The following is a 23,002-nucleotide window of genomic DNA, read 5'->3' on the forward strand; positions in this document are numbered from 1 at the left end:
ACTTTGGTGAATCAGTATTAGTAACCAACCAGAGGTTGCGGTTGACTGGAAAGCTGGGTTGGTAGAACGCTTGGCTTTTTGAGGACAAGGAGGGTGATGATACCTGTGTGTGGGAGGGAGGTGAAATGTCCTTCAATACACAGGTAGGCACTGAGATGCACAAAGATGATCAGAGGGCTGGAACACCTCTCATGCAAAGACAGGCAGAGAAAATTGGGGTCGTTCAGCCTGAAGAAAAGAAGGTCTCCAGGGACACCTTAGAGCAGGCTTCCAGTACTTAAAGGGGGCTACAGAAAAAATGTGGAAGGGCTATTTATCAGGGAGTGCAGGGACAGGACAAGGGGAATGATTTTAAGCTGAAAGAGGAGAGATTTAGGTGAACTCTTAGGAAGAAATGTTCTCCTGTGAGGGTGGGGAGGCACTGGTGCAGGTTGCTCAGGGAAGTGGTGGCTGCCCCATCCCTGTAGGTGTTCAAGGCCAGGCTGGATGAAGCTTTGAGCAACCTGATCCAGCGGGAGGTGTCCCTGCCCATGGCAAGGGGTTTGGAACTGCATGGGCTTTAAGGTCCTTTCCAACTCAAACCATTCTGTGATTCTATGATCACTCCTCTGGCAGGGAACAGGCTGGATTCAATGATGTTGTTTCTTCTTTCAGATACCTTTGTTGTGGTTGCACTGTATGATTTTCCTGCCTCAAGTGACCGAGACCTGCAGCTAGTCAAGGGAGAGAAACTCCAAGTCCTGTCCAAGTAAGTTACCTGCTGCGAGAGGAAGGTGTGAAGGTGAGCATGGCAAGGCTGGTAAAGGGGGGACCTTGGCATCAAACACCAGTTTTCAGAACACCAGAGCTGAGCCTCTGTCTCAGAGTGTGAGTTTGGGTACTCTGTCCTCTCTGCAAGGTGGAGGAGACACTTGTATGCTTTCATTGGATAACACATACTTTGGTGTTAGGTAATGTCCCTACCTGGATACTACTGGAATGTTCTTCACAGCCAGTATGTGTAGGTGTAGAAGTAGCATAAATAACAACAACCTAGCTCCTGTTTCATATTTTGTGCTGATTGCACTTTTGCAAAGGAAGTGGGTTGGGTGTAGTCAGAGGAAAGGACAAAATCGAGCCAGAGAGGCATGTGGTTTCATTTCACCTTCTTCTCAAACTCACTAGAGAATAGGCAGACAGCCCATGTGCCCAGTATATAACAGGGCAGAGGGGCGCTTGAGTCCCCAGGTCATTTGGCCTTGTACGGTGCTCTGCTCTTGGCAGTTGTATGAGGTGTCCTCCAGAGGTGACGTTTCTCATCCAGATGCCACAGGCTGGGACCCATTGGGCAGTGGAGACTGCTGAGTGGGGATGGCTTTTGGTCACAGCTGGTGGCTGTCAGCGGTGGGAGATTAAAGCAGTGGAGTGTCTGGCAGAAGAAGGAAGGAGAAGAAAGGAAAAGCCTCAATGTCCTTGTGAAAGAGATAAACTCAAAATTACCTAGATTTCCCTCCTTTCACTTGGAGTGCAAAGCAGAGCCTTGGGACTGTGGTCATGGTGCGCTTCCTCTGCATTCATGGAAAGAGACTGTCGTTTCCAGAAGACTGTGAGACACCAACAGCCTTCAGCCTCATGGTGTTCCTAGGAATTTGAAAGAGACCTGCAGAGTGGATTAAGGAGCACTGGCCTATTTCCAGTGCTCAAAGACCCAGAAGTCATGCTTTTCTTGTGGCTTTAGCCTGTCAGGAAACCTCTTCTGGGCACTCACACTTTTTATTCTGCTTGCTTTGCAGTGAGGGGGACTGGTGGCTGGCAAAATCCCTCAGCAGTGGGAGGAAAGGCTACATCCCCAGTAACTTCGTTGCACAAATAGACAGTTTGGAAGAGGAAAGGTAAGTGCAAAAGTTTAGAAATGATGAACAGTTAGGCAGGGCTTTCATTTCCGAAAAAGCTCAGTCTCTCAACAAGATGCGGGAACAGCTTTACCTGGTGTCGGGAAGATGTCACTGCTAGGTTGGATGGCAAGAGGTCTTTCATTATCCCTAATAATGCTGTACAAATGTTCAGGAAATGTTTTAAGCACCATGTGGGCACAGAGCAGGGAGGGTGGTGCTCCTATGGGGAAAGCAGACAAAGACTCCTGTGTCATTGATTGCACTCACCAAGGAAAACAAGGATTTTGAGGAAAAAACATAAAGGTTACATTTGCACTGGTAAATTAGCAGTGCCAGGGATCATCCTTTGGCCCAATGGGCCTGTCCACCCACAGGCACAGTACTGAACTTCCTCAGCCTCCAGGAGAGTGTCTGTATGCAAACTGGAACAGGGGATCAGTTGGGAAGGGTGCACAGATCTGGATGTCAGATATGCCAGGAACCACATCAACAATTTCACGGGGCAGACAACTGAGTGCCAAGTGCCCAGACCCAAAGCCTGACACTGTTCGTCTCATTAGCTCAAATGAAGCCCTCGTGTTTGGTTCCCTGCAAAGAGGATGGTAAGGAAGACTTGAGCCAAATGGGTTTATTACGCCTATAACAAAAGCAGCTGAAGAAATTGTTTCCATGACTTGTTCTCCTCTATGGCATTCAGCTATAAATTATCAGCCCTGTTTGCAATCTCCTCTTGGAGGGACAAAAACCATCACTGAATTCAGCACATATTTAACAGCACACAGAAATGTGGTTGGGACATAAACTCTCTTTGTATCCAAAGGGTACATTTAAACAGCTATGAAAATCCTATGCTCAGCTTCCAACCCACCTATCTCCTTTATGCACTGCCTGCCTGGATGCTACTCAGGGCTTACTCATTCGCCAGGTGAGCCTTGTGTCCTTGCATCCCTGAGAAGCTGTGCTCTGGCTGAGCCTGCATCTCTCTCATGTACCGGGTGCTGCACACACCATCTACTCTCTTCCCTGTCTGAATTGCTAGGCTGTGGAACAAGCCCAAAGTGACCAAAATCTGGTGTTAATCTACTAAAAAAAGTCTATTACTGGCACTTTCCAGTAGAGAACAAACTATTTGCTGATAAAAACAGCCCTCCGTTTCAGAGTGTAATGGTAAAAAAATGAACTAACTGGAAAGAATTTGAGGCTTTTAGAGCTTTTCCTTTTCAAACAACAATTTCGCCTTTTTCTGTCTCCCAGGTGGTATTTTAAAACTCTGAGCAGAAAAGATGCTGAAAGGCTGCTATTGGCTTCTGGTAACAAAGTTGGCTCTTTCCTTGTCCGGGAGAGTGAAACCAGCAAAGGTGAGATCCACAGAGCACGGGTAACTCCTTGTTATTCCCAAAGCTTAGAACACCTTTCGGACCTGAGCTGCAAAGTTCAGCTGTATCAGTGTTTCTTTGATCCGGCTGGGCAGAATAGCACTTGTGAGGCTCAACAGGGCTGTAGAAGTGAACTGGGGATTTTGAGGGCAAAGATTTACTTATTGCACTACTCACAGGTGTAGTTCAGGCTGCGGTAAGGGTGGCTCTTGCCACTCTAGTTTGTGGTAGAGATACAGGACAACAGGTAAGACTTTCCAAAACAATGTGTAGCAAGGATTTTTTTCCTTTTCTCCCCAAGGAAGTGATACTCTTCTGGCAAATGGAGATTCATCTATACACTCTTCAGAAACCTGCAGAATTTCAGAAAAACTGTCCTGGTGAAACAGTCCTGCCTGAGCAGCAGGAACTCCTTCCGGCCATCCTGGCTATCATCTGGGGAGATTAGAAATCCTGCCATCTGTCCAGCCCCACTAAACATTTTTCATTTGCTGCTGTCACTGGAAGAAGAGAGAATTGAAGCTTTTCAGCCCCTAGTGCTTTGCCTTTATGCTGCAGCTCCCAAGGGAGCAGTAATTGGTCAGGGTGAATGACAGGGAAAGCTCTACCACGCTCACTCCAACAGACTAAACTCTGACTTGGGGTGAAATACAGTCATTAGCTCTAATGACAGGATGAGTATTAACGTTGGTAGTAGGCAGCTAATAGATTGACCTGGAGGGTGCCCAGGGCCCCTGTCACTGCTGCTTGCTGCACATCACTGGTTTGAAAGATGCGGAAAGGTTTAAAGGGTTGGTGGGGTTTGGAAAGAAGTTCCTGCAGGAGAGCAGGCATTTTAGGTGCAACCACATTAACAAACAGATCAGGTCTCTTCTCTGCTGACTGTCAACCTCCAGGCACCCACTTACACACGTGTTAGTCCTTAACTCCTGCACTCCCTTCTGCAGTGTTGTCTGTTGGCAGTACAGCTGGGATCACACCACGTTTGGCTCCTTCCTCTAGCATGCTTTGCGTGGTAAAAATCCCACGCATCACATAAGCCACATGCCAGACATAAAAACCACTCTCTTGGACTTGTGCCATATAAGCCCAGGTCTGATGGGCTGCAGCTCGGCCTGAACATTATTTTAATAACTTTGAAGTTAAAATAACATCATAATCCCCAACAATAATATATATTATCACTATCATGGTCATCATCATTGTCACTGTCATCATTGTCATCATCATCATCATTATTTGCCACTTAGGGTCATCTAGGTTCCAGAGTAGCCAGAGAAGTTCTGAGGTCAGGTGCTAGAAAGTATGAATGTGGCTAATCAACTCTAGCAGAACAGCAGGCACAAGCCCTGTCAACACCACTCTGTACCCTCCAGGGACCAGAGGTCACTCTCTGGAAAAGACACCCTTAGCTGTGTAATGACTTTTGGTTACTGAGATATGGGCTGCAAACCCAAGCTATTCTTTTGCCCTTCCTCTGAGTTTTTTTATTGTCCCTCAGAACAGGGTCGTTTCTCAGATGTTCAGTTGCAGGACTGATAGAGTCAAAAGGGTTTCTCAGTCTGTCTTCAGACTGACACTTATGGTGAAGGAAGGAGTTTCAGAAGAGTATCCTCTGTTGAGAAGGAACCCACCGTAAAATCATAGAATCATTAAGGCTGGAAAAGACCTCTAAGATCACGAAGTCCAACCATCAGCCCAACATCACCACGCCTACTAAACCATGTCCTGAAGCACCACATCTACAAGGTTTTTGAACACCTCCAGGGATGATGACTCTACCACTTCCCTGGGTAGCATTTTCCAATGCTTCACCACTCTTTCAGTAAAGAATTTTTTTTCTGCTGTCTGATCTAAAGCATACCAAGGCTACATGGTTCAAGTCTTGAGGTTCCCTGGCTCTGCATTTAAGCCAACAGGTCTTCCATTCACATTACGCCGCCATATCTCACAGTCTGGTCTCTGCAGAAAGGGAGTCCCCCCAAAACAACTCCTAGCTCATGGAAAACTTTTAGACTCTGCCAAATTCTGCTTATAAAGCTTTATAATCACTGCAACAGACCAAATATCTACAGAAGTGGTTTTATTTTGTTACTTTCTAAAAATATAAATGGTTTCCAGCAGCAGGGTAGGGAACTTGTGGTGCTGTGATGGAGAAACACCAGCCAGTGAGTGTTATATCCTAGTACACTTTCCCTTTGCATGAGAAATTAGGGTTTCAGAGTCACCATGGAAAGCCCCACTTCTGCTTGTGATATCTGTCATGTACTTTTTAACACGCACAGCTTTACCTTTGCAAACATTAAAAAGGCAGCCTATCAACCAAGATGACATATTAAGCTTTTCACAGCGCAGCAGGCTTGTAGCAACTTACTCTGGAAATATGATCCAGACAAAAGGAGGAAAAAGCACTGCCAAACTGTATTGAAAATTATGCTGATGTAGGCTGGAAGTTGCTGCTCTGTAGCAACATCTAGTGATAGTTTTGTGCACAAAATCCAAGCCCGTGGTTCCAGTTATAAATCCATTATACAGAGACAACAGCAGGTTAGGGTGGTAGATTGCTGAGTAGTGTCGATGAGGTCAAAAGGCACTTGCATCTAGATGTGTATCTAGATCTGGTTTAGCCACAGTCACAAGTTTATGGCTGAACATGACAGTTCTCTTCTACATCTCATTTTGTACCTTCCACTGACCTTGGCACAAGAGTTACAAGGAGATAACAAGGACATGGGGACCTTGAATAATGCTGAGACAGGGCGTGTATCTCGTCACCTTATCTCTCCTACTAACTGCAGTTCTGGTTGTGCTGGTGGGGTAGTTCAGCTCCTTGTCAGTCCTGTGTTTGTACAAACTGATGAGACTGCAATCACTTGTTTGGCCCAGATGGGATGGAGGAGTTGACAGGTCAAACAGGAGACGTGGAGCGTGGCTGCACCATCATAACCTAAGAAGCATCAGACTGATCTGGCTGGAGATATGCTATGGATTACTATATTGCTTCCTTGTTAGCCACTGCATAGGCAAGTCTTACTCAACCACACCTTGACAGAGCCAGATGAGCTCTGGTGATCCTTTATCTTCTCCCTTGCTTTGGGAAGAGGGAAGTTTGCAGCTTTGCAGCCTGGTGTGACTTGCCTTGAGAAGGCATCAGCAAGAGCTGGGAGAAGTGCCTGCAGCCGCAGGCAGCCAAAGATAAAAGAGGTAGCTGGTCTCTGAGTCAGGTCCTACTTGCCCTTACCATTCCCTCTTCTGTTCATTCTCCAGGTGCCTATTCCTTGTCCGTGAGAGATGGTGACTCTGCTCACGGGGACATCATCAAACACTACAGGATCCGCTCCTTAGATGGTGGGGGGTATTACATCTCCCCCAGGATGACTTTCTCTACCCTGCCAGAGCTAATCCATCATTACAGCCGTAAGTTTCTTACCTTCCCTAATGTGTCTGTCTGCTAGCAGAAGGTGGACATGTGGACAGAGGACAGGCTTACCAGCCACCACTATCACTCCATCCACTTTCATCAGCCAGATGTGTTTCTCCAAGCAGAACTTGGGCACCCACATCCTGTCTTTCATCCTAGGGCATTGTGAGGGTCAACTCTGCCCACAGTCCTGTGACTGGGGAATGTCCCTGTCAGGAAAGGAAAGATACATATGCTGAATGGATTTACAAGAGAAATGCTTGGGAAGCAGGGTTTGGACTTGCTGGGCAGGAGAATGTGCTCCTCTAGGGCTCCTTTGAGCTTTTTCCTTTCATTGGTTCCATTCAGGATGCCTTGATCCCCACCGCTGAAACATTTGTGTAGTTGTGGAGTTTACCTGTAGGCTGACTTTTTCCTGGCATGCCTATATGGAGGAAGAGGGAGTTAGCTCTGAGACTGAAAGTTCAGCTCATCCCATTTAACTGACCTGTACTTCATCCCCATGCAGAGAAAGGAGATGGCCTGTGCCAGCGGCTCACAGCTCCCTGCATATCCCTGGTGCCCCAGAGACCCTGGGCACAGGATGAATGGGAAATCCCACGGGAATCTCTGAAGCTTGTGAAGAAACTTGGCAGTGGGCAGTTTGGGGAAGTGTGGATGGGTAAGTATAATTCCACCATTCCAGGAAAGACATATATAAACAGAGGAGATGGAAAGTCCTCTTCTCCTAAGACAAGACTAGTTTGGGCATGGGGATCCTAAAGTGCAAACACACATTTAGAATGGTTTGGTTTGGAAGGAACCATAAAGATCAACTTGCTCCAACCCCTTTCCATGGGCAGGGACACCTTCCACTGGATCAGGTTGCTCAAAGTCTCATCCAACCTGGCCTTGGATAACTCCAGGAATGGGGCATCCATGACTTCTCTGAGCAACCTATTCTAGTGATATAATCATAGAATGGTTTGGATTGGAAGGAACCTTAAAGGTCACCTAGTTCCAACCCCCCAGTTTACAGGTAAACACGCAGCAGTAGATTCCATGTTCCTGGAAAGAATGAGACAGGTTGTGTTTGCACAGATCAGTGGATGAACATGGGTTTCACAGGCAAGACACATGTGATGGGTTTGAAATAACTATGTACTCATCTTCTGAGATATGCTGTTATTCTTCCTTGGAATCCTGGGTGTGGTTGTAGGATCCTAAGTTACACACAGCAAGGTACCTGGTGACACTATCCCACTTTTTCTGCTTCCCTGTTCCACTTTATAATCTATATTTTAACCCCTTATGCCTTCCTACCCACTCTTAACCAGTGAGACAGCAAGTAGGGTGACCTCAGCTTCCTTTGCTGTCCTCTTAATGGTTGCCTATTGCCTTGGCAATTGAGAGTGTGGACAGGATCAGACTGAGTTTGATGTCCTGACTGAAGAGTCCTGATTTTCTCAATGGTATTTGTATTATTTGAGAGCTCAGCTGGTGGGAGGCCTTGGGGTTCTCATCCAGAAAGGGTCTTGCAGGGCTGGGAGGATGGGCTCATCGCATGGACATCTACCACCCAGGGCAGGGATGATTCCTGGTAAAGCCATGTGAACTGACAGTTGTGTCATGTCTCTCCTTTCTCCTCTTATACCTGCTGATTTCTCAGGGTCCACTGGCACTGAGATTTACCATTTGGTTCTCATTGAGAAAATCAAAGTTGCTGCTGTGGTTTTCTGCTACTTGATCCACAAGCTCTTCTGCTTCTGTCTGTTTAGAGGTCAAAATTCCTCTATGTGTCATTATCTCTTTACAGGCTATTACAAGAACAACATCAAAGTGGCTGTGAAGACCATGAAGGAGGGCAGCATGGATCCTGATGCCTTCCTGGCAGAGGCAAACTTGATGAAGAGGCTCCAGCATAACAAACTGGTCCGGCTATATGCAGTAGTCACGAAGCAGCCAATCTACATCGTGACAGAGTACATGGCCAATGGTAAAGAGATTCATGAAGATTTTTCATTGTGTTTCTGCAAAATCAGGTCAACAAGCAGGCTGGTGCTCCCATCATAAAGGGGGTGAGGAGGAGAGTGTTTTACCAAATCTGTAAGCCACAAGTAGACTAAGTGAGCCACAAGTCCAAGGGAGGCCACGAAAATTACATGAGGGCTGGAGCACCTCACCTACAAGGACAGGCTGAAGGAGTTGGGGTTGTTCAGCCTGGAGAAGAGCAGTCACCAGGGAGGCCTTATAGCGACCTTCCAGTACTTAGACGGGGCCTGTAGGAAAGATGGGGACAGAATTTTTAGCAAGGTCTGTTGTGACAGGACAAGGAATAGTGGTTTTAAACTAATGGAGAGTAGATTTAGACTGGATATAGGGAAGAAATTGTTTACAATGAAGGCAGTGAAACAGTGGAACAGGTTGCACGGGGAAGTGGTAGAGGCCCCATCCCTGGAAACATTCTAGATAGAGTTGGATGGGGCTCTGAGCAACCCAATCTGATTAAAGATGTCCCTGCTCTGGCAGGGTGGAGTGGCCTGGATGGGATTTTAAGGTCCCTTCCAACCCAAAGCTGTCTATGATGATTCTGTGAAGTTAGTTTCGAGTTCCAGATGAGACTTCCTGGGCAATAAAACCCTGTCTTTTGTGGTCTCATATTTCAGCTACTTCACAAGATGGTGATGCTCCATCTGAAGAGTATTTAAAGTTTTCATCTCTACTGTTCTTACAAGAAGTTTCTTTCAGATTTTTAATCCTCTCATGGTGAAGTTGTTCCCTTTTTTGTCCTGTTGTCTACTTTGATTGGAGAATACTCAGCAGCCTGCAAAGTAGAGGGGGGAAACGGGCTGTGTTTGGGAACGTTCCTAATAGAAGATGGTCCAGCAGACACCCACTGTGATTCCTTGGATTTTCTGTAGGATGCAGGAAGGTTTCTTGTCTAGAGTCAGAGCAGCACCAGGAGAAAGCAAATGCGTAGGTTTGTTTGGAAGAATCAAAGCAGCCTGTCCTCTTTTGCAGGGTGCTTGCTGGATTATTTGAAGACAGAAGAAGGAAGCCAGCTGAATCTCCCCAAACTCATTGATATGTCTGCTCAGGTTAGTGAACAGCCTCTGGGAAACAGATTCAAAGCAATGATATTGCCTCGGTGAATTTCTTGCAAGTAAGAAGTGCACCTGAGCATGGATTTCATGGAGAAAAACAGCACCTCCTGGTGTGCTCTCATAGAGTTTCTCTCAACCCTCTTGTGTTGATGTGCATGCCAGCTCAGCGATGTTCTGCTGTTCCTAGGACAGTCTCTGGAGTGAAGTGCTAGATAACTGGGGGTTGTTTTGGGCGGCTCAGGTTTGTGTTTCTGGCTTGCTGAGCAGGAAATAAGTTTCTTTCTCTTTTTACCAAAAGGAATAAAAAGCTTGGCAAAGAGACTTTTGGCGTAGACACTGCCTTTCAGCAGTTCTTCCCTTTTGATGATTAGATGTAAGAGATGCTCTGATCCTCCATTCTGGGAATATTATTCCTTATGAGAACAAACTTTTGCCTTTGTAAGGTTGTTTCCCTCTAAGCATCTCCAGGTTGTAAATCACAGAATCATAGAATGGTTTGGGTTGGAAAAAACCTTAAAGCCCATCCAGTTCCAACCCCCTGCCATGGATGGGGACACCTTTCACTGGTTGCTTAAAGCCCCGTCCAATCTGGCCTTGAAAACCTCCAGGGATGGGGCAGCTACAACATCTCTCAACTTCTCACAACAAGGCAACTTGTGTCAGTGCCTCAGCACTCTCATAGTAAAAATTTTTTTCCTTATATCTAATGCAAATCTTCCATCTTTCAACTTAAAGCCATTACCCCCCCATACTGTCCTTGCATTCCCTGATAAAGAGGCCCTCCCCAGCTTTCCTGTGGGGCCCCTTTATGTTTGTTGTCTGAAAGGTTAGAGAGCTAACTGCACTCTCCCTATTTTTCCCTTCCTTCCTTCCTTCCTTCCTTCCTTCCTTCCTTCCTTCCTTCCTTCCTTCCTTCCTTCCTTCCTTCCTTCCTTCCTTCCTTCCTTCCTTCCTTCCTTCCTTCCTTCCTTCCTTCCTTCCTTCCTTCCTTCCTTCCTTCCTTCCTTCCTTCCCTCACTTTTTCATTCTTTCATTCCTTCTCTTGAAAGATGTAGCCTGTTGTTTGCTTTGAATTCCTAATGATAAGCAGAATGATCCAAATTCACACATATTGTGGAGCTCTTGGTTTTGATGGGAGCATCACACCAGAAATAGGCTTGATGCGTTTCTACGAAAGGGGAAAACCCCACAGCCAGTGCAATCTGCAGTCAGCTTCGGTCACAGGAGTTTTAGGTTGAACATTAGGAAAAAATTTTTCACAGAAAGGGTCATTGGGCACTGGAACAGGCTGCCCAGGGAGGGGGCTGAGTCACCTTCCCTGGAGGGGTTTAAGGCACAAGTGAATGAGGCCCTGAGGGGCATGGTTTAGTGAATGGTGGGAATGGTTGGACTCGATGATAATCCGGTGGGTCTCTTCCAACCTGGTGATTCTATGATTCTATAATTCTAACAGCTCCGTAACAAAGCTATCAGTCAATACCCAGGTTTGAGGCAGGGACACCAGAAGCTGTGAGTACTCATGCATTTATTTAACACTACGTTATAATTTGCATTGAGCGTGGGGAATAAGGAAGCATTTCCAGGCAGGTCTGTGGGGAGAGGTCTTGTCTGTCCCAGGCACAAGAGTTGTTCAAAGACCTCTATAGCCACCTAGACCCCTGTAGCCCCCCAAATCCCTCTTTAGCCCCCCCATTCCTAGGGCAACCTCATGCACCCAAACCTCCTCCCCAGGTTAAGGGTCAGAGCTTTGAATGTCATCATGTGGTATAGCCTGAGCTGGCCACAAGCCCTTCTGCTACGATGGTCAACTAGTCCCCACGGTGGGAACTATCCCTACGGCTGAGCTAGTGCCTGTGAATGTCATCTCTCCATGGGCACGTGGAAGCATTCATCCACCCTGCATATCCTTCTCGCATCCCTCCACAGAGTTTGCAGCACCCTGCACTGTGTGTCACTTCCAAGACCAGGATAGTTGAACGCAAACCAAATCCACGCACAGCAACCACATAATATCCAACACAAGCCACCCACAACACATGGGATAAGAAGGGTTTTACCCATCCCTCAAGGCATGGACATCAATTGGAATTACATCTTTTATCTCTCCCTCTCCCACCCCAGCACCACCTCTCTAGGGCAGGGATTCAGACACTTACTGAGCAGCTCCAGGAGGAGGCAAAGGGCGGTCTTTCTAGCTATTTTGCAATCTGTTCATCTGTGGTGTAGGGATGACATCACAGCCCAACAGGACCCAATCCTCTCAAGAGCAATTTTGGATCCAATCACATCCGTTGGAGTTAAAATTAGACAGCTCTGGGCCAATGCTCATGATCCTGTGGTCAGTCTTGAGGGTACATGCTCAAAAGCACACAGGGCTGAAATGAGCCCATCGGCGGGTACTATCTCATTAACATCAGGACAGGAAATTACATCAATTCTTCCATTTTCCACTGCAGCAAACAGCACTTGCGCTGAAGGGGTGTTGACACAGGCTAGAAACGCAGCATTGGAAAGTATGTGTTAGTATCCTGTTTAAAACCACATGTAAGTTGAGATGCCGATATGAATCTGTATGGAGTGGAAAATTGCTCTGCCCTCACCCACAGGCGCATGAAATCTTTAATAGGTACTAACCATTCTTAACAGGGAGTGCATGCATTCGCTCATGCTCCTCACAATGTCTGACCCAAATCTGAAACCTGACTGACAGAGCAACTTTGCAATGTCTCATCTTTATATACCCCAGCACCTCACAATAAAAGATTGTTGCCATCATTTATAGAGGTTTGTCATACACCAGGCATTTCCCCGAGGCTAATCCCTGCTCCAAGAACCTAAATAGTGAAAGATGATTGTGGAAGAAAGAACCTCCAAAAGCAAAGTGTGGTTGAAGAAGGCAGCACATGCCCAGGACAAAGGATTTGTACATGGACGTACTCTATCCCAGTCACATTTCTATGAATATCTGGGTCTTCTGCTCTCTTGCATCCTGTAGGTATCAGAGTGGAACTGCATTGTGTCCTTGGTCCTAGTCTGGAAAGAAAACACCTATTAGTTTTATTGTAGAGGGATCTCCAGGGATCAGATGAGGGACAGATGAGCTCTTTGAGGGCTTTTTTCTTTTTTTTTTTTTAATTCATGTATTTAATCTGGAACGTCTGTGATTAGAATTCCAACTAGTGGGGAGAGTCTTGTGGCAGAAACTGGGAATCCAGTGATGTGGCTTCAGGTTTGCTTCAACTTTCTGCTTATTGCTACAGACATGACTCACAGCTGTGACTTCTGAGTAAAACAGAGAGTGATGCTTCTGTACTGCTTGGCTTGGCTGCTTAAATCTTTTGGAAGCTGAGTGCATGCTGGTAAAGCTTCACATGTGCACACATACATGGGCGGTAACTATTTATATACCTGTCTACCCGTTTATCTATCTGTCTACTGATCTATCTGTCCATTCATTGAGCACACATGCATGTCCATGTGCACAGAGGCATGTGAGCAGCCCAATAGATATATTGTGCTTTTGAGAAGTGGGGTAAGACACAGGCAGGCTAGTTTGTTGTCGTGGAGAGGTGACTGATGAAGATGATCTCTTCCTCTTCTCCTAGGTGGCAGAGGGAATGGCGTACATAGAGCGAATGAACTCCATCCACCGTGACTTGAGAGCCGCCAACATCCTTGTCTCGGAGACGCTTTGCTGCAAAATTGCTGATTTTGGTCTAGCCAGGATCATTGAGAATGAATACTTGGCACAAGAAGGTGGGTGTTGTTCCCAACATTGCCTCTTTCCCTTATCTCCAATCCTCCTGTCACACAGACGTGCCAAGGTATGAGGCATCCAAGGGCTGGGTTGGGACCAGACATGAGGTACCACTGCCAATGGGTAAGACCAGAGCCCACATTGCTGCTGTTGCCAGCTCCTGGGCAGCAGGCAGAGCAAGCAAGAGAGTAAAAAATGGGGTCCCAGGAGATGCAGAGGAGCTTGAAGACAATAAAAGAGCAAGTGAGGTTTACAGATGGAAATGGAAAAAAGCCTTCTGGCACTGTTTGGAGGAGTTCTGCTGAATCTCAGGTTGTGTTGCTGGAGAAATGAGACCTCTACTAATGAAACTTGCTGAATGTGCCTACATGTTCGTGGGGAGTCAGTCTGAAGAGAAGGAAATAGCAATGTAACTCGATCATTGTACTGCAGAGTGGAGCTTGAGCCATGAATCTGTACCTAAAGGCAGTTTCCAGATGTTCCAGGGTAACTGAATCCAGACCAGATCAAGAACCCTTTCCATAACAGAGTGACAACCTACAAAACATGAGATCAGGTTTGCAGCTTGGCAGGTGCTTCTTGTGGGAACAGAGTACCAAGAGCATCTAAACCAAACCAACAGAACAGGCATACGAAACCAAATATTTCCCTTATTAATGTGAAATCTCGTTATGACTCCACCTGCAAAACCAAGCCCCTTGCTGGGCCTGAGTATCTGGACTGGTGTTAGACAGGAGAGCACGACCATGAGAGGTGACAACTGGTTTGGTTGGTGTAAAGGTCCATCTACAACCATTTGGGCAACAAGATTAAGTTGAATTCCTCTGGTGACAGCTTTTTCTCTGCACTTTGAGATCAGTTATGAGATCATGTCATTCAGATTGTGAAGCGACTTTATTGAGCATCAGGGAAACAAACAGAAATTATTGAAATAAAACAAGTCAGGCGTAAATGACGCTTATCAGAAGATGTTCAAACTTTGGAAATCTGTGAGTTGGGATGAAGCTAAAATTCCCCATGAAGAATATTCCAGGGAAAGGAAATTGAATATAATTTTTCCTCTTGTAAGATACGAAGCTTATAGGGAAGTTTTTGTTGCAAATAATTCTATTAATATATTTCAATGGAAAACAGTCCCTATTAGCATTTTTCCAGCAAGATTTAATCTGAAATAACAAATGGCCCTATATCTACTCTGAACAAATTTCATTTCATAGACTGGATTTCCAAGCCTTGTCATTCTGCTTGTCAGAGTATGATGTGCAAGAACAAAGACACCTATTTCACACAATGCATTTGGGCTTAAAGTCCTGAAAGGATATATACAAATAAAAATGTGGTTTCCTCTGCAGTCTTTAACATATTTAGTCGCTATTTATCAATGTCTTTGGGGGTTTTGGTGCTTGGTTTTTTTTTGTTCACCTTAGCTAAAAGGAAATTGCAATCTTATGGTCAGTGCTTTCTGCAGCACGCAAAAGATCTTGGTGGACAAAATAAAATGGGACTTTGACTTGTTTTTAATATACATATGCATCCTTAAGAACAGGATAATTTATATATGCTGCATAGTTTATGCAGTTTTGCTAAAAACAGAATAAAACCCTACTGTTGCTCTAAGTAATGCTACTCGAGGCATTGGCCTCAAATAGAATAGATAGTTTGGGGCTACAGAAACCCACTGATTCTCCATAGTAGAAAAAGTGACATGTCTCTCACGAGAGCTGCTTGATGCTGAAGTGTTGTGGCAAGTGCTGCTTGCTCCCAGCATCACGCCCTCAGCGTGCACAGCACTGGTCCATGCTACTGTTCGTCGCTTCATTCCTGAGATCCAAGACAGCAGAATCCTCCAATTTTATCAGTAAAATAGTTTACCTAACTTTTTTTAAAATATGCATATTATTAGTTAGCTAATGCATTAAGGCTTTTCATTGTTTCGCTTCTGTGTATCAGTACCTATAGATGTTTATAAATATATAAATGTGGAAGAGTCTTTTAGAACAAATCATAGAATCAATAAGGTTGGAAAAGACCTCTAAGTTCATCCAGTCCTACTGGCACAACATCACCATGCCTACTAAACCACGTCCCAAAGTACCATGGCTACATACTTTTTTAACACCTCCAGGGATGGTTACTCCACCACTTCCCTGGGCAGCCTGTTCCAGTGCTTCAGACCTCTTCCAGTAAATAATTTTTTTCATAATATTCAATTTAAACCTGTCCTGGCACAACTTGAGACCATTTCCTCTCATCCTAGGTTAGCCTTGATTGTACTGGAAATAAACTTTAAAAAAAGGCAAGGACATGCCAGGTAGAAATGTCCTTTTAATAAAAGTAGGAGATAAGCAGCAATTACCTTCCTCTGTCCTTACCTCCCTTACTCCACAGTACCATCAATAAGCCCCATCTCAACCCCCTGAAGAACTTTACAGCCCACAGGACCCAGGGCTCAGGCTGGGGGAACTGCTTCCCCATGCCCATGGGAGCAGAAGGCAACACTGTACCTCCACATTCTATTTCCCTTTGCTTCCTCTGACAGGTGCCAAATTCCCCATCAAATGGACAGCGCCAGAGGCGATTAACTTTGGAGTTTTCACTATCAAATCTGATGTGTGGTCTTTCGGAATCTTGCTGACAGAAATCATAACCTATGGCAGGATTCCTTATCCAGGTATGCTGAGAAAATGGGATGAGTGTGTATCAGCTTCGATGCATCTAGTTCTTCTTTATGCTGGGAGAGACATATCCAAGTTTACAGCCCAGGCACACATTCCCTGTCTCTTCATGCTGGATTTCCTTTCCTCAGCTCCCACAAGCCTCAGTTATATCTGTGTTGGGCAAAACCCCTAGAGAGAAGTCAGGGAGGGGACAGAGGGGTGGAGAGGGGGGTGAAGTCTTGAAGAAGGGGTGGCGCCCAGTTACGGCCAAACATCTCGATACCTCATGTCCCTCCAGCCCTGCCAGGATGTGAGCTGTGGGAAGTACTGAGTTTCATGTCTGGGTGCTGAATAACTCCTGTTGGCTTGCGTTTCCCTTCAGGGATGACCAACCCCGAGGTGATTCGCAACCTGGAGCGGGGTTACCGCATGCCCTGCCCGGACATGTGCCCCACCGAACTCTACAACATCATCCTAAAATGCTGGCGAAACAAGCCCGAGGAACGCCCGACCTTTGAGTACCTGCAGTCAGTCCTCGAGGACTTCTACACTGCCACGGAGAAGCAGTATGAGCCAGAGCCTCAGCAGTAAATCACACTCCCACCAGTATCTAGGGACAGATCTGGAGGAAAGTCACCATCCTGCACAGTGATGGTTTGTTTCAGGCCTTTCCCAGTCTCCCTGGTGCCACCACAAAGCATTTGGAACCGGGGAGCAAGGAGGGACTTGAGGGAGGTGGATGCTGCCAGCTCTGCAGTTATCATGGAGACTGAAGAAGTGATTGAAAGCTGGCACAGCTCCCTCCCCACCCACCCTGGAGGTCTGTACCCACTTTGCAGATATCCCCTCTGCCACAACGGACAGCAGGCTCCTTCGTCACCTACACAGAGAAAGAAAAGCCCCTCAAGCCTGAAACTGCAGGTGAAGAAGAAGGGGCCGTGGCTGGGCGGTGGTCCTAGGGTTGCACAATCTCTCCCCCGCTTCTGATGTCACTGCCGGCAACACCACAGCCCCCTTCGTCCCAAGGGCAAGGGTGGGAACGTGTCCTGTCTGCACCTCCTTGGGCCACACAAGGCCCCCAAGCTCTGGAGCAATGTCTCCAGGCGATGCCACCTCTCTGCCCCAACTCAATAATAAAGAACTGAATATGACCATTTCCCATTTCTTTATTTGGGCGTCAGGGCAAGGAGAAGCCCCTGTGCTCCCCGGGCAGCTCAGGGTGATGCTGGTGTGGTACCCAGGGAGGGAAACTGGGGGATGCCCAGGGTGCACTGAATGGATTGCCACCAGCCCAGGCAGCCCTGGAGCCTGGAAGCAGAAGAGATGTTCGTGGTGTTGCCACGAGATGTCCCTGCTTCCCTGCAAATCTAACATTAAACTAGCTCAAAAATACCCTCCCTACTTCGCTGAGACTTTCAATGCACAAGCTCTTGATGCAGCATTGGTGCATCACGCCAGCCCCACGGCAGGTCCTGCTCCATGCCCAGCACCAGGAGGGTTCAGATGCCCCTTCCCTGCTCTGGTGCATCACTGACCCACAACTCTGGTGGGAATGTCCGCATTAGGCTGCAGGGTGGTCTCCAATCAGCAGTTGAACTGTGGTGGGGAGTGGAGGATGAAGAAATAAGGCACAGATGGCACACTAGAGGGGGTGTCAGGACCACAGGAGTGAGCATCAGGTTGAGACCCAGGTTATGACGCTGAGCAGCATCTCTCCAGACTGTTTGATCCTCTGTTTTCTACCCCATGAACCAAATTTTTAGTCATTCTGTAAAGGGTCTTTTCATAGTGTAACAAGGATGCTAAGAGAAAGAAACAGCAGAGATGACTGGTACATGCCAGAAAAAATAATAGACCACTCCCAACATGTGCAACTCCCAACGGCTGCAGAGGATCCTAGAAGGAAAAAGGAATGGGAAGATTCGTAGTAGATCTGAAGGGATAACAGGGCTGCCAGCAGCTACAGTGAGTCCAAGGCCTTGGTCTTCAGTGCCATAATGCCCATGTCCACTGCCTATGATGAGGCAAAATCCACCACCGTGATGGCAGCATCACCTCCCAGGTGTTCCTAGTGGGACAACATCACTTATGTCAATGTGAACAGCACTTTTCCTGTCTTCAAATGCTGTTTATCCTTCTTTTACAGACCCACAACTGGGAGAAAGAGCGCACAGAGGCTGGTTTAGAGTTTAGATGAGTTCAAAGTCTTTTGAGAAGACTGGTTTCACAGCTTGGAAATATAATTCCCTGCATTCTCCAGAGGGAATGAGGCTTTAATAGCAGAAAACAATGGTACTGGTCATAGGAGGAAGGGAACTGGTGGAAAATATAGAGCCTTAGAAATCCTGTATCTAGTGAAGACACCCTAGGATGTCCAGGATGTTTTCATTGGGCTGGAGGATAGGGGTCTATGGGAGAAGTGCACCCCTCTAGGACTGCAGCTGGAGCTGGATGGGAAACCTTAGGGTGAGGAAAAGAACATTAAACACTTCTGTTCAGGGAATCATGTGTTCATGATTTTATCTCTGTCTTCAAAACCTGGTTCCTGGGCCCATTGCTAGTAGGTTCTAGTGCTAATTTAAGATGGAACAGGCTTGGTCCACCTGCCTTCTGGTTCCAAGCAACAAGTTGTATGAGATATAATCATACAAAGCCCATTTTAAATAAGAAGCATTTATTACCTATTTATTCAATAACATCTCTGGAGTTGCAGTTCCTTCTGCTTGAAATCCAGCTTTGTCTTTTACATTTACCAGGAATTCTATGCAGAACTGAGAGATTTCTATTAATGAAATGACACACAGAAAATAAATCCAGATGAAAGGTACACAATGCCTTGGTTGCCAGTATTTTATTGAACTCAAAATTGTGGATCATTTGTGCTGGAACAAACCAGGAAGGAGAGTTAGAGGGCTTCTGCTGAGCACTTGTGCATTGCATTATCACCCAAGGCCAAAGAGTCAAGTATTGTAGCTCAATTTAGAAAGGAAATGGATATTTTTATGGCCAATAGCAACATGTGGCCAAACCCAGGGTGAACATAACAAAGAGACTGTAAGTTGTGCTTCCTCTGCACTGGACACCATAGCCTTTTTTATTCATGCTGCACAATTATTTGTTGAATTTTGTTCCCTGCCACGCCTGTGATAAATGGATGGGACAGACACTCACCTGGCTTCATTGCCATGTGTGCTTCTACCGCAAAGCCTTTGCAGAAGCCGTGGGCAACTTTTTTTTGCTCAGGGGAGGAGGCTGTGCCAGCTACTTGAGTCACTCCAGGGGGTGGAGGGAGACCATGAGCTGCATGAGCAGTTATGGTTTTACACAATAGCCACCAAAAACACCGTGAAATGGACTGCACAGCTCTACCACATCAGAGGTCGTTCCGTTGGCGAGAAAAGGACCTGCACTCTGGTGTGCATCCTGGAGATGTGCATCAGGGACTTCAATCAAGAACTCAGGTGAGAAGTAGGATACTATTTCCTGTGACCTCTTGCCCAGGAGGCAGCCGTACTCCAGGGGACCAGGATGCCTACAATGACCTCAGAAAGCTCTGCAGGAGCCCCTTTACCTGGCAGCCTGAAAGGTTTCTCTTCACCCTGGGTGAGCTCCAGTCAGAGGCTCACAGGTGAGTCTCAGAGCAGGAGTAAATTGGCAAAAGCGATTCGGGCTCTCAAATTCAGTTTGTGATTCTTAAGTGATCTGCAGCAGTGACCCTACCATTCATGCGAACAGCTCAAGGACCCTGTGAAGTTATCCAAGAAGAGCACATTGCTTATTTTCTGCAGACATCAAGCTGTGCAAGGTGTTCCACAAGATGAGAGACAATTCCTGATGTAAACAGGGTATGAATTCTCTGAAGAGCCCAGACAAGGATTAAAAGGGCTACCTAGTGGTGTGTACCTTACACAGCAACTAAGATACTCCCTTCATTTCTTCCCTAGGTGCCAAGTGGTCTTTCCAAACACCATGGGAATGGTCTTTCCAATTCTCATATGGAAAGATCCAGACCTCCATTATTGATCCTCGCTACTGCTTTCCCATGTAGCTTTGCTCATGTTACTTCATCCCAGTCCTCTGTCTGAAATATTGTCTGCAGAGGTAGTGTCTGGTCTTCTGTTAATGCTGATTTAATCTGTTTTAACACCCTGTTTGCAAGTGGCTTGAGGCAGTGGAGGAGAGGTTTCTGGTGTATTTCTCAGTTCTCCACCTAGCAATGTGGCTATGGTTTAAAATCTCTGTGGTTGCGGTTTAAAATATTCTCCAGGCAGTAGCTGTACACTGTGACATCTTAGCAAAGCAGAGAATGTGCATCAAGGCCAGGGGGTGAAGCAGGCATGGAAAAATCAGCAGGTGCTCAAAGGGGAGAGGGGGGAGTGAGAGGAAAAGCAAAGGAAAAACAGTGAGAAGGCAGGGCTATAGGGAACAGCAGCACTGAGGCAACTGCGTGGCTTCTCTGGTGTGTAGTAAGGTGTGAACTCCAGATGAGGCTTTTCCCATCATCCAGGTATTCATCACAATATGGGTTTTCTGATGTCTAATAACACTACGGACTTTCCTGAATGTCTTTAGGAAGCTAGGCTAAAATCAGAGCAAGAAAAGATGATTAGCTGAGACAGATGAGCAAAGCGGGGAGAAGAAAAAGGAGGGGGTGTATAGTCCTACTTAGGAGTTCAAGGCCAGGTTGTATGAGGCTTTGGGCAACCTGATCCAGTGGAAGGTAACCATGACCATGGCCAGGGTGGTTGGAACTGGATCATCTTTAAGGTCCCTTCCAACTCAAGTAATTTTATGATTCTGCAACTCTAGAAAGATCTAGGGCTTCGTGAGTAACATTCTTCTACTCTTTTCTTTCTCCTCATGATATAATATCACCCTTATCTGTCTGAGTCTGGTTTATGCTTCAATCCTCTTTGTGCAGGACTTAGACAGGGCAGGGATAAAAAGGAGAAGTCCATTATGTTTCTAGTTCTCTGGTTAAAGGGGGAGCTGGTAATGTCTTTGGGTAGGAGGTTGCTTAAGAGGCTGCCCCTAGATCCTGGAGCTATGAGGTGCCCTTGTTTTGCTGGTGTAAACCAAAAGGAAAGCGAAGCGATGATGTACTGAAATCACGTCCTGGGAAATTAGCTTTTTTTCAATGCCATGCTACACTCTTGTTTGGTCTTAAGCAGAACAGCACTAGCAGGCACAACTTCACCAACAATGTGCTCTGGCATGTGCCAGGAGCTCAGGACCGCTACCAGGGCAATAAAGATCCTAGCATCACGAGAATCCAAGTGTTCCACGTAGGACAGGGTGCCTGGAGTTTGCTAAGCTGCCACTGAAAAGAGAGGCAGGGCTCATGGGGAAGAAGGGAGGTGATGAGGAGCCCTCATCTTGCTCTGGTTTAGCTCCACTCACAGGTGGCAAAGCAAATACTTCATGGCAAATACTGCAGAGCAAACAAGAGCATCAATGTTCTGCCAGGCTGAGCTCTGGTCTCCAAGCAGCTCCACCAAAGTGAACAATGATCACTTTTTTTCTTTTCTTTTTTTTTCTTCTTCTGGCAGGTGGGTCTCCTCCCTGACCAGGCAGCCAAGGGAGACCTCATCTGACTTGCTCCTCCAAGAAGAAGTCTTGTTTCAGAGCATCCCCCAGAGCTGGTGAAGCTCAAGGCTGGGTCTCAACAGTGTGGGCAGCCAACCCTGAGCACCCCTTAACTGAAAGAGTGGGTGAGACCTTGTGTCACAGCCAGGCTGTGTGGATGGCAGAGAGCAGAGATGTGTCACTGATGTGAGGCAGAGACACCGTCCTTAGGAAATCTGCCAAATTAAAGGCCTTTCCACTCGACTGGCCATTCAGTGCAACATCCCATCTCCGTCAGCAGCCAGAGAAATCCTCCATCGATAATGAGGCTCAAGGGGAGCATTTTCTTTATACACTCAGCACCCATGGCTGCTCCAGAGAGGTTTGTGGGATGTGTCAAAGACACTTGCTTCAGTCCTGCTGGGTGGAAGACAGGAGGGCTGGAGCTGTTTCTGGATGATTGCCCATCCCTCAGTAATTTGAGTCAGGTGTTATGGCACCCTCCCTGGCTTGGAAAGTCTCTAAATTGCCAGTTTCCTTGTTCTGTTCTCTGAGGACTCTTACTCTCTGCTTCCCCAGTTCTTCCCACGGGATCTGCACTCACCTGCCACTGGAGACAGACTACGAGTTGCCATGGGTGCTCCTTTTCTAGGCTGCTTCCAGACCTCCCCTCTCTGGAGTCTCCTTCCCCACCAGTCTGTTCAAGGTCACTCCCAGTTAAAATTAGCAGCTTATTCATCGTTAGTGAGAGGAGACAGCAGATTCCCCTGGCCTGCTCACAGTCCTGGGAGCTGGTGTCAGAGGATCCAGCTCTGTCTCCCCTTGGAGGTGAGGGAGCCTGTGCTTGCTGTCCTCGCGGTCAGAACCAAAAGACTTGCAGCCAGCTCACCCTCTCTACCTTAAATCTGAGTTCCAGGTCTATGCTGGCAGAGCAGAAGGAAGGAACATCTCCCTGGAGCCTCTAGTTCCCACCACCATCCTCTGAATCCAAAAAGTCACCCCAGTTGTACCCAAGCCAGATGTTTTACTGGTCATAATCGTCTCTGTGATAGCAAAAGAGTTCCCCTAGCTTTTCAAATCTATATTTAACTCGTCCTCATCTGATCCCTCTTCCTGACCTTATCTTTCTTTCCTTTTTTTTTTTCCAGGGCAGGCTCAAACCACAGGGTGGAGATAGCAGAATGGCATCCACAGCAGGGTGGTGGGAGTCTTGCTGTGGTCCCAACGCTGCCTCATGTTAAGGATTACTTGGGAGTGTGATGTCTGATC

The 23,002-nt window shown here is 46.6% G+C and overlaps 1 protein-coding gene across 1 annotated transcript in view; it reads left to right on the top strand.

Moving 5' to 3' along the window:
* The window catches only part of BLK (BLK proto-oncogene, Src family tyrosine kinase), a 44,107-nt gene extending 26,792 nt beyond the window's left edge, over positions 1-17,315 (top strand). Inside the window, exons 5-14 of the mRNA XM_069850579.1 lie at positions 655-748; positions 1,773-1,871; positions 3,129-3,232; positions 6,518-6,667; positions 7,180-7,332; positions 8,467-8,646; positions 9,672-9,748; positions 13,360-13,510; positions 16,051-16,182; positions 16,551-17,315. Coding sequence (XP_069706680.1) covers positions 655-748; positions 1,773-1,871; positions 3,129-3,232; positions 6,518-6,667; positions 7,180-7,332; positions 8,467-8,646; positions 9,672-9,748; positions 13,360-13,510; positions 16,051-16,182; positions 16,551-16,759 — 1,349 coding nt within the window. The 3' untranslated portion in view covers positions 16,760-17,315. The remainder of the gene's footprint in view (positions 1-654; positions 749-1,772; positions 1,872-3,128; positions 3,233-6,517; positions 6,668-7,179; positions 7,333-8,466; positions 8,647-9,671; positions 9,749-13,359; positions 13,511-16,050; positions 16,183-16,550) is intronic.
* Positions 17,316-23,002: the final 5,687 nt, after the last annotated feature.

The sequence above is a fragment of the Phaenicophaeus curvirostris genome, chromosome 2 (genome assembly GCF_032191515.1).
Source record: "Phaenicophaeus curvirostris isolate KB17595 chromosome 2, BPBGC_Pcur_1.0, whole genome shotgun sequence".
NCBI lineage: Eukaryota > Metazoa > Chordata > Aves > Cuculiformes > Cuculidae > Phaenicophaeus > Phaenicophaeus curvirostris.